The sequence below is a fragment of the Pan troglodytes genome, chromosome 18 (genome assembly GCF_028858775.2).
Source record: "Pan troglodytes isolate AG18354 chromosome 18, NHGRI_mPanTro3-v2.0_pri, whole genome shotgun sequence".
Taxonomy (NCBI): domain Eukaryota; kingdom Metazoa; phylum Chordata; class Mammalia; order Primates; family Hominidae; genus Pan; species Pan troglodytes.
In genome coordinates this window covers 81,763,956-81,780,123 of record NC_072416.2, presented here as the reverse complement: position 1 = coordinate 81,780,123, position 16,168 = coordinate 81,763,956, and the positions used below count along the sequence as shown (strand labels likewise).

Sequence of the window (16,168 nt, the reverse complement as noted above, 5' to 3'; positions counted from 1 at the left end):
GTGTGTAGTGGCACGAAGACATGCCAAAGCTTGGCACCTAGGGGTAAACAGAGCTCCCGTGTGGCCTAAGACGAAGGCAGGCTGTAGCCAGATGGACAGTGTTTGAAACCATGTATGCATCAGACCCATGATCTTACTTCTAAAATTGTTCAGTACAAAATGGCTTCCAGGTGCAGTGTGGACCTGGACGTTTCATCTTCCAACAGGCTCCATTTATGCTGCTCTTGGCTTTCTATTTCTGAACTCCTGTGTTCTCATTCTGCACACTGCATTATGGAGGTGTAGTCACGTCATATTCTTAGAGTTAAAAAAGTAGATGTTTTATGGCTTTGTGGTTGTTGCTCTTAGTATGAGGATATTATCTTTGAATAGAAGCAGGTGGATGAAGTCTTCAGAGGCCACTGTGCTATGGAGTGGCTCGGTGGTAAGACTCTGCCAGCTATAGTGAAAAATTGCTTTTATTGTCACTGAGTTGCCACTGACCCTTGAGCATAACCAGAGGTTTAGCAAAGGCACGGAATTCGCATAGAGGTTCACACAGGGATGATGGGGATCAACACATCATGAATATAATTATGAAAGAGTGATTAATGCAATAAATCATCTGGCTGCCTTGTCTACCTTTAGAAGTGACTTGAAGAAACAGCCACATGGTAGATTATATATTTTTTCACTTAAAAATCCAGATGTTTTGACATTCCACACAGAGTTTATAATCAGCATGGGCATTTCCAACAACACAAGACAGCTCACCCTTGTGTGTATGAACAATTAAATCCAGGAATGCACATACCACCCTTTTCCTTAGTTGGAACTGTACTGCTTGGATGATGGCTTCTATTTGTAGATCGTTGCTTATATTTGTACAAATGTTTCCCTTCACTCTCTTTTATTCAAAAACATTCAGCGGCATACCTGCTGTTTCCAGGGCCTCCGATATTTGAACACTGGAAGATTTAGTTGATGATTTCATGTCTTCCTATGGTCTTGGTGCAGGAGAAAAAAGTGATGAATTCACCCCTTTCAAGTGAAGATAAATGTGAAATGAAGGTGTTGGCGGTTTTGCAGCAAACCCCTCTTCGATTATGTGATGAGAAGTTGGGAATGCAATTTGCAATAGATGATCTCTTAGAGTCCTTGGACAAAGTGTTGGCCAGGACAAGAAAGAACAGGAAATGATGTAATCATGAGTGATGGCACTGTTTACAGAGTTGGAAATTGCTAGTACCCATGCACTGAAATCACACTGTTCTCTTCTCTCCAAAAATACCATTTCTTTAAATATTGATATTCCCCACCATTCTGTACAAAATATGAGATAGAGATCCCAGTAGCATATATTTGGGTTTATTTAAAGCCTCAGCCACACTGAAAACTGTCAGATATGTGATTTTACAGTATCAGGAAAAAAAAGCCTCACATATATCACTATAATAGCTATAAAAAGCTTCATAGGAAGAGGGAGTCTAGACTATTTGGAAAAACATTTAATCGGCTTCAGAGATTTATCTGGTACTTAAAATGTCTTGGACTCCACCCTCCAGAAAAGTCACTTGAGTCAGATAATTGAAATGTGTTCGATCTTCTAAGAAATATGTGGTTGGCTTTCTGGATTAATCACTTTTGAGCAAGCAGAATGTGTAATTATGTGGTCAGGGTTTAGACACAGGTGCATCTGATGTTAAAGAGCTCTTCTCCTAAAGGAAGTAAACGCTTATCCAAGTAGGAGGCTTTTGTTTGAAGCACTCAAATATATTGCACGGAATCCTGGAGGACTGGATAAATATATTTACTTCAATGAGACTTCTGGCAAAGGGTGGAAGCACAAAGGTGTGTCTTCTAACTTCATAGCTGGAGTCACCAAACTATCAAAAACAGAGGAAAAGATCCCAAAGAGTTAAGGGAACTGTAGATATTCATGTCAAATCAAGTGAAGAATCAGAAAGCAAAGTTTAGCTTTCTTGGATTTAGAGTCCCTTCTTGCTTATTGATATCATCAAGTAGGAGACACTTCAAACATTTTAAACTTTTACTGAAATAAGTTGATTTTGAAGCAAATGGTATGAGATGCAGTGGGTACTGTGAAGCCATTTAATTATATTTCTCCACATTTTAAATGAAAATATTATGCTTTCTGCCACAGGAATTATATCTGCACCATGCCTACTGATATTTTCCTGATACTCCAGATTAAAAAGCTAATCCAGATTTTTTCTCTCTTTATGATGAGTGGGGAAAGCTTCTTCCTGACCAACCCTCAAATCTAGAACAACGAGGATATGGATTTAATATAAAACCCCCCACTTATTTGAAAGTGCCGAAGAGCTGGTAAGGCAGCCAATACTTGAGAGTCCAGGATCCTGGAGAGAAGGAAAATTCACTGAAGCGAGGCCAATATTCCATAGAACTTTTACCCTTGAAGGCATTTCCCAGATTGTGAGGGCAGAGGAAGAGCAGGCTAAGCATCTGAGCAGAAGGTGCTGTCTAAGAGGCCAGAGGGCCAAGGAGAGCTTTCAGCAGAGACAAGGGACTGAGAAGTGAAATGCAAGATCGGCCAAAGTGGAGGAGCCCTGGAAACATACCAGACTTTCAGTTAGGACCCCAGGAAAGCTGCATCCGAGGAGAAGGGAACACTGGGAAGTAGACCCACCCTTGAAAAAGCCTGAGTCCCACCACAAACCAACTCCATCTCAGACTGACTTAAAGTCATCCTGTCCTACTCTTATCTGTTTACAGAAAGGAAAAGGGAATCCTCTCTGGGGGAATCATCAGCCAGAGCCTCTACTAATCTCTAAACATTTTCATATATGTTGTCCAAAATTAAATTAAAAAATTCCTAGGTATGCCAGGGGACTATAACCAATGACCAAAAACCAGGAGAAAAGGACTGATAATAGAAATAGACTCAGAAGTATCTATTAATGGATGCTGGAGTTACCAGACATTGAATTGTAAATAATTTGACTAAAATATTCATGAAAATAGGTAAAATGTAGAATTTCAGCCGATAATTTTATTCAAAAAACAGTTTTAAATTACATAATTTAAAATATGAGTGTAATTATTTATTAATTAAAAAAATTTTTTTTGAGGCGCAGTCTCGTTCTGTCATCGAGGCTGGAGTGCGGTGGCATGATCTCGGCTCACTGAAACCTCCAACTCTGGGGTTCAAGTGATTCTCGTGCCTCAGCCTCCAAGGCAACTGAGACTACAGGTGGGCGCCACCACACCTGACTAATTTTTGTATTTATTTAGTAGAGACAGGGTTTCACCATGTTGGCCAGGCTGGTGTTGAACTCCTGACCTCAAGTGATCTGCCCACCGGTCTCCCAAAGTGCTGGTATTACAGGCTTGAGCCACCGTGCCTGGCCTGAGTGTAATTAAATCAATAAATGGGTATAGTAGATTAGACAGAAGAGAGGATTGGTGAGCTTAAAAATAGCTCAACAGAAGCATAGAAAGTCTATATATATATTTATGTGTGTGTATATGTATGTTTGTATATGTATGTGTGCATACAAACACAAACACATTCATATATAAAATTAGGGTCCCAGTGAAGATAAAATGAGTCAGAAGAAATATTTGAAGAGATGGGTTTATGAATTGAGATATTTAAGGAACAAGTATAATTAATACGAATTAAACCACAATTCAGCATATCACAGTTAAACTGCTGAAAAGTAAAGACAAAGAATGTTTTTGAAAGCAGCCAGAGAAAAGAGACACGTTTCTTTCAATGGAAATAAAAGTAACACCGACAGCTGACCTTTTGACAAACATGATAGATGTCAGAAGACAATGAAATGCTATCTTTGAAGTGCTCTAAGAAAATAACTGGCAACCAAGATTTTACCTCCAGTGAAAATATTCTTCAAAAATTCTGGCAAAAAAGACATTTTTTAGATAATATATGAGAGAACTTATTACCAGCAGACTTGCAGTATTTTTAAAATAAAAGGAATTTTTTAATCAGAGGGGAAAATTCTTCCATGTGGAAGCACAAAAACAGGGATAAATAAATAATAATATAAAGGGTAAATAAGTAGAAAAACATAAACTGATACAGAATTAAAACATAACAACAATATCTCAAAAGGTAGGAGGATGATAAAAGGACCTCAAATTTTCTAAAGTCCTTGGATTATCCAGCAAGTCCTGAAAATTCTACTTGATGGTAGAGTCCAAAAGTTGAGAATACATATTGCAATTTCTCAGAACCCACTACAAGAATATGAAAATGAAGTATAACTAATAAGTTATTAGAGCTGAATATGAAATTATAAAAAAACCCAAGTAAATTTGAAAAAGATAAGAGACAAGAGGAAAAGAAATTTATCAAAAAGGAGCAACAAATAGAAAACAAATACTTAGACTGGTAGATTGAAACCCGAATATGTTGTACTTGCATTAATTAATGTAAATGGGCAAAATAATTCCAGTAACAATAACATTATCGGAATTGATTTTAAAAAATCAAAGCCCATACATACCCCACTTAAAAGAGACACAGACTAAATATAAGATTACAGAAAGTCAGAAAGAAAAAAATGACAGAAAGAAATATACCATGATGACACTGACCAAAAGAAAGGTAAGATAATTATTCTAATACGAGATGAGATAAATGTTAAAGCAGAAAGCATTTGCAGAGATAGAGAGGTACATTTCATAATGGTAAAGAGTCAATGCATTAGGAAGATATAACAATTTTAAATTTGCATACATCTAATAAGACAGCCTCAAATTAAGTTTTAAAAAATTTAATAGTACCAACAGGAGAAATAGATAGATCTGTAATTATAGATATCATATCACTCTTTCAGTAACTGATACAATAAGCAGATTAATAAAACATATATAGAAGGTTTGAACAACAAAATTGTAAACCTTGGCCTAACTCAAGATACTAAACAACTACAGAATTAACATTATTTTAAAGCATTCATGGGCCATCTATCAAAATTGATTACATGTGAGGTTGTAAAGCAAGTCTCAGCAAATGTCAAAGGACTGTAATCATATAGTGGATGCTTTCTAACCACTGTAGAATTAAGATAGAAATTAATGGAAAAGAATAAAAAACACTCCCAAATATGTCACATTTAGCAATATACTTCTAGAAAACCACAAGTCACAAAAGGGACCCAAGAAAATTCAAAAATATTTTTGATCTGAATGATAATGAAAATACATCATAGCACATATTATGTTATGCAACTATAGTCATGCTTAAGGGAAAATTTATATAGCCTTAAATCCATACATTAGAAAAAAAGAAAGACTGAAAATCAATGATTAAAGTATCATTTCTAGGGGTGTGAAAAATAAATGGTGAAAGATACCCAAAGAGATAGAAGGAAAAAAACAAAGAAACACCCAATAGAGAAAAATCCACAAAACAAAAAGTAGTTTCTTTGAAAAGATTAATAAAATTGATAGAATGACTCCATGGCAGGACCAACCAAGAAAAATAGAGAAAAAAGATGAAATGGACAAATTCCTGGAAAAACACAAGTTGGCAAATTGAAATATACATAGTTTCATATACATCAATGAAATTAAACCTTTGCGGTAGGCAAAAATAGAGCACACATGACATTAACCATCAACCAACATTGGAATTCATTAAAATTGGGACTCTACCTTCATTCAGAGAGAGAAGAGGAAAGCCAGAGTGTAAAAAAAAAATTGCAACATGTATATAACTCAAAGGACTCACATCCAGAATAAAGATAAACACGTCGATAAGAGAAAGACTAATAACCCAACTTAAAAAATGGTTGAAAGACTTGAAAAGGTATTACCCAAAAGTAGAATCCCAACAGCCAGTGGATGGAAGATGGTCAACTTCATCAGCCACCAGAGAAATACAAATTAAAGCCTCAGGGAAATGTCACTACATACACATTGGAAAGGCTAAAAATAATAACAAACCAAAAAACTGATAAAACCAAATGTTGGGGAAAATATATAGCAGTCAAGATGCTCAGTGAGTGTTCCACTGTAAACTGGAGTTAACTACTCTGGTGGAATCAACTGAAGTTGAATTAGCAATTTCACCTGTAGATATACCCCAAACAGAAACACATATAAGCTTCAAATGTGCACCAAAAGACACATTCAAGAATACTTATTCCACTGTTACCTAAATTATCCCCAAACTGGAAATAACCCAAATGCCCACATGTAGTAGGATGCAGGAGTAAACTGAAATATATTTGCATGGTAACGAACATGAATAGATTACGGCTATGTGCAACAACATAGATAAATCTCACAAAAGTTAGTCCCAAGAGTCCACACTATGATTATTTATATAAATAAGGTAAAAATAGGAAAAAAATTAGTTTATAGTGAAAGAAGTCAGGAGAGGAGCTGTTTTACCGAGCAGGTGGTGGGACTAGCAGGAACCCTAGGAAGCTTTTGAGTTGCTGATCATATTCTGTGTCTTGATTTCGGTTTTGTGTTTGATCTGTTGAGAATTAAATCACTCAGGATTTGTGTACTTTTTTCATATGGAAGTTACATGACAAAAAGAAGTTGATAAGTCTTGAATAAGTCATATTAACTGCAATTTAGAAAGGCATTTTGAAATGTTTCAATAAAACAACTGAGGAATTACAGATTACTAATTTGGAGTGATATTATGGGTACTTTTTTTTAATTCTAGCTATTTAGGATGTGAGAGAAAACGCAGATAAAGACTTAATGACTTGTACATGAATGTTCACAGCAGCGTTATTCACAATAGCCCAAAACTGAAACTGCCTAAATGTCCCTCAGTGGATGAATGGATAAAATGTGGCATAACCATGGAATGGAGTATTATTCAGCCACACAAAGAAATGAAGTACCAAGACACACTAAAACGTGGGCAGACCATGAAGACGTAATGCTAAGTGAAAGAAGCCAGTCACAAAGGACCACGTATTGTATGATTCCATTCATATGAAATGTCCAGAATAAACTAATAAATAGAGGCTGACAGTAGATCAGTGGTGGCCGGGGTGGGGGAATGGGCAATGGGGAGTAACTGCTCATGGGTTTGGGTTTCTTTTTGGGACGATGAAAATGTTCTAAAATTAGACAGTAATGATAATTCTACAACTCTGTGAATATAATGAAAACCAATGAATTGTACATTTTAAAAGTGTGAATTTTATGGCATGTGAGTTATATCTCAATAAAGCTGTTAGTAAAAAACTTGAATGGCCTATAATCAAAAGTGATAAAGTTAAAAAATGAAATAAACTGGTATCCTGACATCATTCTGCCTCAAATAATTTATTAAGAGGAAAAGGTAAATTTCTAACACAAGAAATAAAATAGCTTCTTGATTGTTTAATAAAGCCACTAATGAAGAAGAATGAATCATAATAAACACATTGGAAAAAGATTTAAATTCTTGCCGATTTGATCTGCCATGCTCACTCCAATAAAGATAACATAAAAGTCATAATATGCCTCATACGAGGATGCGGATGACAACTTAGCTAATATGTGTCATTGATTTAAAGATTAGTTTTTACACAAGAAGACTGGAAATTGCATAGTTCTGGGTTGCCCAATCTTTTGGCTTCCCTGGGCCATACTGGAAGAAGAATTGTCTTGGGCCACATATAAAATACACTAATATGATAGCTGATGAGCTAAAAAAAATCTCATAATGTCTTAAGAAAGTTTACGAATTTGTGTTGGGCCGCATTCAAAGCCATCCTCAGCTGCATGCTGCCAGCTCACAGGCCGCAGGTTGAACAAGCTTGGCATAGCTCATATACATGACAGAAACGTCCTTAAATTTGATGATATTCCTCAAAATGTGCACAAATTTTCCAATAATAAAATGTGTTGTGAAAGCAAAAACAAAAAAAAAGTTGCTAAACTCTTGATGACACAGAGAAAATTTCTATCAACCCTGCTAGAAGAAAGCCTATACCTTTTGTTCTTATATTTCTATAGACAATGATCTTATGTAATTGTTATATGAAGAAGTGACCATAGAGTTTGCAGCCAGACATGGAAGAGAAAAACTATTAGAGGTTGTATTAGGCAGTTAATTAACACAATATTTTAATTAAAAATGCGAATACTGGCTGGCCACAGTGGCTCATGCCTTTAATCCCAGCACTTTGGGAAGCTTAGGTGGGTGGAATGCTCGGGCCCAATAGTTCAAGACCAGCCCGAGCAACATGGCAGAACCTCGCCTCTACAACAACACCAAAAAAAAAAAAATACAAAAATTAGCCAGACATGGTGGTGTATGCCTGAAGTCCCAGCTACTCAGGAGGCTGAGGCAGGAGGACTGACTGAGCCCAGGAGCTTGAGGTTGCAGTGAGCCGAAACTATGATTGTGCTACTGCACTCCAGCCTGGGTGACAGAATGAGAAACTGTCTCAAAAAAGAAAAAATGCTAATACCCCACAGGAAAAGAAGATACTTGAGGCACCATGTATTCTTCAAGACTCCACACTGACTTTTAGAAATTGAAGCCTGGACTCCAGCATTCATTTGATAACCCGATGTGAATTTCTGCCTATGGCTCACTTGCAGCTTGACAGCTCCTAACTCCTAGCATTTACCTTTGTCCCTTTGTGAAAACTGGAGCATTTGCCCATCTCTCATTTTCCAGCTGGAGGACAGGATCTTACAAGTTTTATGTCGTTTTTATTATAGGTATGATAATGTTATAGCTTAAACACCAAAACATTTACCTTAGAAAGAACTCACTGAATTGCCAAAAAGTCCTAAATTATTAAATCTAAATGACCAATTGCCATTTTAAGGTACAACTGGAAAATGAAATTTGAAATTTTTTTTTTTAAATTTTATAATCACTTGCAAACACATTCTTTAATTAATAGCGAGTTTATTAATCCCCATGACCTGAGATTTATATGAAAATATGACTTATTCAATCAGTATTTGTTGGGCATCAACCATGTTCTAGCTACAAATCAGAAATCTTTTTTTAAATAAAATAACCTAAGAGACAAGAATGAAAAAGCCACAAATGGGGCTGCTGAAGTTTTCATGTATATTTCAAAGTCTGTATTTGAAGAGTTTAACTAGATTTTCTCAGATCATTTCAAAATACCTTATGTAAGAAGTTCAAAACTAACAATTAGTTGAAGTCACATGTACAAGCTATTAGGAAAACTTATAGAAAACTCTCCACAGAGAAAAACTAGCGTTTCCAACCTAAATTTGCATGAACGTCAATGACTGAAAATTGATTTCATCTATCAGTGGCAATTTTAAGTACAATCTTGGTTCATCATATGCAGTGACGCTGTTGAGAAGTTAAAATTATCTTCAGGAAGCGTTCAGCAAATGCTCTGTTATTGAGTGCCTGCCGGGATACAACAGAGAATAGGAGAGATGTGGCTGTTGCTTCTCAGCAAGTGTATAGTCGTTGTAAACGAACACGAGAGGACTAAAGAATTGAGCTTACATTTTTTTCTTTTTTTTTTTTTGAGACCGAGTCTTGCTCTGTCAACAGGCTGGAGTGCACTGGTGTGATCTCAGCTCACTGCAACCTCTGACTCCCTGGTTCAAGCAATTCTCCTGCCTAAGCCTCCCAAGTATCTAGGATTACAGGCATGTGCCACCATGCCCAGCTAATCTTTCTGTATTTTTAGTAGAGACAGGGTTTCACCATATTGGTCAGGTTGGTCTCGAACTCCTGACCTCAGGGGATCCACCCACCTCGGCCTCCCGGAGTGCTGGGATTACAGGCGTGAGCCACCGTGCCTGGATGAGCTTACTTTGCAATAAGAATTTACTTTTAAAAGTAACCTTTAAAGTATCTCCTTCCTTAAACAAACACTATAAATGCAACATACCAACTGAAGACAACTGTAGATATTTCTCAGCCTCCCTTACAGGTAAGGGAGGCTACAGAGATGCAAGCAGAAGTCACTTAGTCTTCTGGGGAAGTTTTCAAGCGACATTTACTCAGGTGGCAGGTTCTCCTTTGTTCTTCTCATTCCCTGCTTCTTACTTCCTGTTACTGGCTGTTATACCTGGTGCTGCAGTGACCCTATTGTACCACAAGGCAGCCGTGAGGGCGGCGGAGCAGAAAGCTAAGGGGAACCTGGGAAACTGATATCATGACATCACCAAACTGGCCTGGGTCTGTCTACCTGCAAACTTTTTTTTTTTTTTTTTGAAACTGGGTCTCATTCTGTCACCCAGGCTGGAGTGCAGTGGTGTGATCATGACTCACTGCTGTCTTGACCTTCCGGGCTCAAATGATCCTCCTACCGCAGCCTCCCAGGTAGCTGGCACTACATGCCTGGATAATTTTTGTATTTTTTTTTGTAGCGACAGAGTTTCACCATGTTTCCCAGACTGGTCTTGAACTCCTGGGCTCAAGCAATCCTCCCACTTCCGCCACCCAAAGTGTTGGGACTACAGACACGAGCCACCACGCCCAGCCTTCACTTCCAAACTTTTAAGTGAGAGAAACTACCTCTATTTTGTTCAACAGTGTTATTTCTATTCTCTATTATTTGTGATCAATCATAACTCCTCTTTTATATAGATTTCAAAAATAGATAGAAGGATACATCTCTCCGGAGAGGGAAAGTCATGTAAGATAGAATTTAAAAACCTCATATGTTCCCAAAAACCATGTATTCTTATCAACTTCGAAATGTCCTAAGACATGAAAAAATTTACTTAGGACAACATCTCCTTAGAGAGCTTCCTGGACATCCTCAACTCCAAATGATCACCATTTCTATTTTGGAATGACTAAACCTTGATTTTCATCTCTAAAATTTGTTTCAACTTCAAGATCATAAGCCCTATCTTTCCTCTCTGTTTCTAGGGCATCCTGTTTTTCTACCTCTTCCATATCCTAGAGGCCACTGCATCTGAGCCAGTCCTCATTACGAGCTCTCCTCTCCCCAGCAGGTTTCTCTTGGTCTCTCTCGCTTTTGTCCCGAGGCCTGATCTCATAGTGATGCATTTTACAGATTCTGCCACCTCTCCTGCAGAATTGCTTCTCCCCTAGAACTCTAGGGTCCTAACCATGTATTTTGAAGTGCTTGAGCAGATTCATATGTCACTTTAAAGGAAAAGAGTAGCCTTTTAACCTGGAGGGGAGGTGGCCCTTTGGATAAGAATGTCAATTTGGCCTCTGACATTTTGGAAACATCATTGTCATAATAATATCTTTCTCATCACAATCTTCCTCTTCATCATGGCCTTCCTCCCACCATCCTCATCAGCAGTGTCATCACCACTGTCCTCATCTCTATACTTTAGAAAATACTGGGCGACAGGCACTATCTAGGTTCTTTTAGTCATTAGCTCATTCACAATGACCTAATGAGGTGGGCTCTGCGATCAGCCCATTAACAGGTGAAGAGACTGGGATGTAGAGCAGTTAACATGCTCACACCACATGGCTGGTCAGTGGGATGTGAACCCAATTCTGGCTCCAGCGCCCCCTCCTTACTTCTCAATCACATTACCCCCAGCAGTGTTACTATCCAAAGTGTATGAATCCCGTTCAACAAAGAACATCAGCCTTTCAGGAACACGACAGAAAGTTTAATCATGAATTTAATTTATCAAACATTGGGTAAAGACTCCTTTGGGACATTTAATATCCAAATGAGAGTCTAGTGTACTTGTTATCAGTTCCTTTCATCTGATTACTTATCTCTCTTTATGAGTTTAGCTATCAGCTCTGCCCTTTGGGAATCTCAAACTCATTGTCTAATCTCCATTCGAAGAAAATTTGTGTGCTTTTGCTAGTATTTACAGGCAGATACATTTTCCTTATGCTACTCAGTGTCTCTTTTTTCAAAATTTATTTTTTAAGATTGACAGATAACATTGTATGCTTTTAGTGTTTACAATATGATATTTTGAAATCAATATGATATTGTGGAATGGTAGCTAACCTTTAAAGTCCATGTTAAATTATTCCTTGGATTCAGTGACATTAAAAACAACAGTCTGTCATTCACAGTGTTTAGTCCACAACTGAGCACACATTTCTTTTTTTCCTAAGTCACAGGACCCAAATTCACAGTGGCATTGAAGTAACTAATTAATCTCACACAGTTGGTAACACAGATTCATCTTCATATTTTGGGTTGGGGTTATCCCATTTTTGTTCCCATTGTTATGTTTATATTGAATATTAGAACGTGCTTTGAGTTTTTATTTTGAAATAGGTTGAAAAGAAATTATAAAGATAAACAAAAATCCCCCAGTGAACGTTCCATGAAACACCAGCTCAATAAGCCATATGAGGTGGCCTAGAAAAAAAAGCCCCCAGGCCAAAGAAGAATGAGAAACCCTACAGACCATACCTAACCCTCTTCGAGAAACACAAAGCATTTTAAAGTTAATCAGAAGTCCTGCAGTTAAATAAATCATTTAAAAGTAATCAATTCAGTGTTTCCCACATCTACTTGACCCTGAAGTATATTTTTTTCATTCCTATCGCCACCCCGGTGGTGTAATTTTTGTGACTAATTTCTTGGAAGTGAATTAGAATTGTTTGGAACTAATTAGAACTGGTGTTCTTGAAATGCTAGTTTGGAACCATGGCAAGAGTGAGCAGTCTGTATTAGCAGCTAGAGGAACCCTGTCATGGGAAGTCAGAGAATGGAGCAAATCAAGCTCCCGTGGACTTTGCTGTTTTGAGGTTGGAATCCTGAGTGCCCAAGACACCACAGGGAGAAAGGGGGACATCTACCTCCTGAGTGAGCCATGCAGGGGGCTGCTGAGGTGAAGAGGCTGATGTGGCTTGGTTCTGCGTCCCCACCCAAATCTCATGTTGAATTATAATTCCCAGTGTTGTAGTTGGGGCCTGGTGGGAGGTGACTGGATCATGGGAGTGGTTTCTAATGGTTTAGCACCACCCCCCTAGTGCTGCCTCATGATAAAATTCTCACGAGATCTGGTTGCTTAAAAGTGTGTGGCACCTTCCCCTTTGCTCTCTCTCTCCTACTCTTCCATGTGAAGATGTGCTGGCTTCCTCTTTTGCCTTCTACCATGACTGAATGTTTCCTGAGGCCTCCCCAGCCATGCTCCCTGTACAGCTTGCAGAATCATGAGCCAATTAAACCTCTTTTCTTTGTAAATTACCCAGTCTTAGGTAGTTCTTTATAGCAGTGTGAGAATGAACTAATACAGAGGCCATTGGGGAACTCGGGGGTTGAGAGGATCCATCTGTCTCAAGCCACCCTGGGTAGCCTTGAGATTCCTCCAGAGAGCAGTGGGGCAACTGCAGGTCCCTATATAGGTTTTTTTCTCCAAACACCCTGGAGGTTGGAAGCATTGATGGCAGATGAGGAAAGCACAGCATCACAGCGAGGAGCGCAGCTTTTGAATCACAGGAACCTGGTTCACTTCCTGTTTCTGCCGCTTTTTGTGTCCGTGACCTTGGAGCTTGTTCTCTAGATTGTCTGAGCATCACAGTAAGCTCATTTGTAAAATGGTAAAGCCAGGCTCACACAGTCAAATCAGGCAACAGATCTCAGGTGGAGACACCGTGGTGGATACAGTAAAGACTCTGCAAAAGTCAGGGGCCGTCGTACCTATTCCATATTCTTCACTTGGTCAGTAAGAAGGGCATCAAATCCATGCCCTGGCCCAGGCCCCTAAAGAAGCCACAATCTTAGCACATTTCCATCAGATGCTTAGTGCAAATGGCTTCCTGGTTTGGGTACAAATTTAGCAACTGAATGTGATCTTGTGTACTCAGCCCTTCCCCAAACATCGCTCCCTTGGAATAAATGGGAAACAACAACCATGATCCATAATCATAAAAGCACAGGGACTGAGAATGAATAACGGCTCTCCTAGATGAGCTAACTTGGTTGTTATTTATAAGCTCCTGGGCCACGTTGTTATGGACTAGGAATCTGCTTTACCTCCTTGCTACTGTTCCGTCTGGCCTCTCAATCTGCACTTGCTGGAAAAAAATGGTTATTTTTATGCTAAAATCACAATGGGACTCTCATAACTCACTGCTAAATAACAGCAATAAAACCATGAAAATGGCACTTGGGCATTAAAAGTTATTTTCTTATGGACTTTAACAAGATTCAGTGCTCTTGTTCTCACCGTGCTCTAGTATTTTAGCCTCACACACAAACACAAAATAAAAAGGTGAGAAAGAATTCAAGCAAAACACCGTCATCTCTCCCACAAAGGAGTATTTTGATTTTGAAAGGGGGGCCAGCAGGTGCTGTGGTACGTGAATTAACATCAATCAGTAATTGTAGCTGTGACCACGGTGGTGGTTGGTGTTTGGCACAGGGGTTTACCTCTTTCTTGGTGAATTTTGGTGAGTGATCATTTTTGTCATCGATCATGATCGTGGCTGTGGCCGTGCCTGTTAATCCAACATCCAGTCCAGCCATATCTTGAGCCTCGATGATCAGTTCATACTTGGGATTTTCCAGAGTCTACAAAGCACAAGCACAAAGAAATAATATGACATTTAGATTTGGGTTACTGCTTTGGAAAGGTGGCAGGCGTGTTGCTGGAGCTGTCTCTCCCCCTCCTCCATCTAGGGTACGCATCTTTAAACAGTGATAACATTTTTACCTATTGTGTATAAATGTGCCTTTGGAATCTCTTCAGTATAAGACAGTCACTATTCAAAGACTGGAGTTTGCCATGGGGACAATATATTTACTGTTCTTTTTTAGGGAGACATTTGATATATCACAGAATGTTCCATTTCCTGGGCTTGGGTATACATTGTCCTTTGTTTTTTTTTTTTTTTTTTTTTTTCAGACAGAGTCTCACTCTCTAGAGTACAGTGGCATGATCTGGGCTCACTGCAACCTCCGTCTCCCAGGTTCCAGCGATTCTCCTGCCTCAGCCTCCTGAGTAGCTGGGATTACAGGTGCCCATCACCATGCCCGGCTAATATTTGTACTTTTAGTAGGGACAGGGTATCACCATGCTGGTCAGGCTGGTCTTGAACTCCTAACCTCGTGATCTGCCTGCCTCAGCCTCCCAAAGTGCTGGAATTACAGGTGTGAGCCACCACGCCCGGCCCCTACGTTGTCATTTAATGTTCACATCCATATCTGTTATTTCAGAGACCTCAGGAAGCTGATCTGAAAATGAGGTTACCTTTGATGATGAGCTTAGGACAAAGATGGCAGCTTTAGGAACTCACATTTACTGAAAATCTGATGAGGCAGGCATTGCATTACCTCACTTTATAGAAATCCTTGTTAATCTTTTCAACAAGCAGCTCAACTTGCAATAATTGTTCCCATTTTACAGATGGGGAAGAAAGCCCACTGAAGTTTAGAGTCACTTATACCACACTTCTTTCATGTCTTTTTTGTCGCACAGGCTGTTACATGTGGAAGATGCATTTAATCCAATAATGATTTGATAAACTTAACACAAGCAATATTGCACTATTCTCTCTCTTTACATAAGCATTTTTCATCTGAATATTTGATAAAGATTTGGCTATCATGTTTATATGCTGAAAACAACTAGCCAAATAGCCCTGATCCTAAGATGAAGAAGAGTGCAGTCATTGGTAAATAACAGCCCCTATATTTAAATTATCTTTGGTAGTAGGTTTCTGCTTGAATTGGTCCATAAGCATACCATTCATCTGGTAAGGCAGCACCCCGCATTTCCTTTGGGGACCTATCCTTTACTTCTTCTCTGCTCATGTGGTTTGGGTTAGGATTGCCTTTCTCTATCTCCTACCCATTGAACTTTTGGAATGAGTCCTAATTAGAAGAAGTCAGTCAGTGCATCTTATTCCAGTGATATAATGTTAAGTCCAGGCCCTGTGTTTGACAGTTAGGTGAAGGAAGTTCTGTTTCCCTGTGGGGTGGACCTGGAAGCATTTGGCAGGGGGAGCTACAGGAGTCATCTCATGACCACAGGAGGGGTAATGCAGAAGAAGACCCTGCATCCAAGAACACAGGCAATATCCTAAGAGAATTAATTATACTTGAATCTCAGAAAAGAAATGGTTCTTAGTGGTTATACTGGAGCCACTTCATCACGCCACTCCTGAAGCCAGCCCCGCCTGTGAACTTTTCAGCTAATGAAGGCAATAATTTCCCTTATTTGCTTAACTCACGTTGGATAGATTTCTTAATCACTCACACAGAGAGTCCGAGTTGAACTACCTTTAGTAACAAAAATAATA

General features: G+C 38.8%; 1 protein-coding gene across 2 annotated transcripts in view; it reads right to left on the bottom strand.

Moving 5' to 3' along the window:
- Positions 1 to 16,168, bottom strand: part of CDH13 (cadherin 13) — a 1,164,519-nt gene that overhangs the window by 175,382 nt on the left and 972,969 nt on the right. For both annotated transcript variants that reach the window (XM_016930253.3, XM_016930251.3), the window contains one exon: positions 14,298 to 14,438. In XM_016930253.3, the coding sequence (XP_016785742.2) occupies positions 14,298 to 14,438 (141 nt within the window). The remainder of the gene's footprint in view (positions 1 to 14,297; positions 14,439 to 16,168) is intronic.